Source organism: Prionailurus bengalensis, chromosome B2 (assembly GCF_016509475.1).
Source record: "Prionailurus bengalensis isolate Pbe53 chromosome B2, Fcat_Pben_1.1_paternal_pri, whole genome shotgun sequence".
Taxonomy (NCBI): Eukaryota; Metazoa; Chordata; class Mammalia; order Carnivora; family Felidae; genus Prionailurus; species Prionailurus bengalensis.
The window spans coordinates 764,469-766,252 of record NC_057349.1 but is presented as its reverse complement, the minus strand read 5'-3'; the positions used below and the strand labels follow the sequence as shown (position 1 = coordinate 766,252).

General features: G+C 43.0%; 1 protein-coding gene across 1 annotated transcript; it reads left to right on the top strand.

Annotated features, from left to right (window-relative positions):
* Positions 1–426: 426 nt before the first annotated feature.
* Positions 427–1,571, top strand: LOC122490569 (olfactory receptor 2B11-like). Its single transcript, XM_043593217.1, has one exon. The coding sequence runs from the start codon at positions 609–611 to the stop codon at positions 1,560–1,562; it is 954 nt and encodes a 317-aa protein (XP_043449152.1). The 5' UTR covers positions 427–608; the 3' UTR covers positions 1,563–1,571.
* Positions 1,572–1,784: the final 213 nt, after the last annotated feature.

Here is a 1,784-nt window from a genome sequence, read left to right as displayed (position 1 = left end):
TGAACCTGTGGCAAGGAACCATTTTCTTTAAGCTGCATGTTTCCTGTTGGGACAAAAGGTTTGTGCTGCAATAGTCAGTTTAGGATTTGGGGCATAGGCCCAAGGAACAGCGATGTATCTTGTTTCTATGCATTCAGACTGATTCTGTTGGAGCTCGGAACGTCCTGAACTTCCCTAGATCACATCATGAATTCAAGCAGAGTGGTCTAAGGCCAGCAGATAGTGGATGAAAGAAAAGAAGCCATGTGGTAAGTCAGCATGGCTGGTTCCTGAGAACCACTCCTCTGTTTTATTCTTTTCTCTGATATAAGAGCAATAGTGACTTTCCCCTTCCCTAATCACTTTTATAATAAAATTTGCTCCATTGCATTTCTTAGGCAAACACAAAGATTTGTTGCCCTTTCTTTTAGACACGCTACAAAATAATAATGTTTGGTATTGAGACTTATATTTTTTCATGATTACAAGTATCAAACGACTTCACTGGAGTTACACCACAGAGAAAATCTCTGCATAATTCACTCTATCCAAATGAATAAACTGACCCTCAGGAAACCCCATACTGAAATACGTGTCCTCACTTTGACTTAAATCCACCAACAAGAGAAATGGCAGTCATGAATCCGGGCAATGCAAGCATTCCAAAGTTCTTCATCCTATTGGGTTTCTCTGACCATCCCTGGTTGGAAATGCCACTCTTCATAATGGTGCTTGTGGCTTACATCTGCACACTAGTGGGAAACATCTCCATTATTGTTGTGTCCAAGGTGGATCCTCATCTTGACAGCCCTATGTACTTCTTCCTTTCCAACCTCTCCTTTCTGGACCTGTGTTTTACCACAACCACCATCCCTCAGCTGCTGGTGAACCTCTGGGGCCCAGATAAGTCCATCAGCTATGGAGGCTGTGTGGCCCAGTTCTATGTGTTTCACTTCCTGGGAGCCACAGAATGCATCATCTTGGCGGTCATGTCTTTGGATCGGTACATAGCCATCTGCAAGCCCTTGAGGTACCCAGCTATCATGCATCAGAGACTCTGTGTGTCCCTAGTGTCTGTGGCATGGATAAGTGGTTTGACTAACTCCTTGCTTCAGGCATCCCTCACTGTCCAACTGCCACTTTGTGGTAATAACAAGGTGGATGACTTCCTGTGTGAGATTCCAGTGATGATCAAGATGTCCTGTGTTGACACCACTTTCAATGTAACTATGCTCTCTGTCGTGGTGACATTATTTACCTTGATTCCTTTGTCTCTTATTCTTGTCTCCTATGGGTTCATTGTAGCTACGGTGCTCAGAATTCGTTCATCAACAGGAAAGAAGAAGACCTTCAACACCTGTGGCTCTCATGTTATTGTTGTCTGTCTCTTCTATGGGCCAGTAATGTGCATTTATGTGCAACCTTTTGGTACTAACTCCCAGGACAAGAACAAACTCATGGCCCTGTTCTACAGTCTGCTGACTCCTATGCTTAACCCTTTTATTTATACTTTGAGGAACAAGGACATGAAAAGGGCAATAAGGAGACTTCTCCTCCCATTGAGCCATCAGGGAAGAGAATAAGCACCACCATTTTATACTCCACACTCTCCATGTAGGACTCCAAAGAGCCCCTTCTCTAAATTACTTCTCAATTGTTTGTTGGCCCTCATTTTGCAATGTGAACCCTAATTCCCATTTGCCTTCAATTTGCATGAGACCAAGTCCCTGTTTAAATCCTCTTAGTCCATCTAGGGATTCTACCTTAGGAATCTGAAAAGTATGCAATGAATAAATGTTCACTAA

Excerpts from the sequence above, each read along its gene's own strand:
- LOC122490569 (XM_043593217.1), top strand. The coding sequence starts at position 609 with ATGGCAGTCATGAATCCGGGCAATGCAAGCATTCCAAAGTTCTTCATC.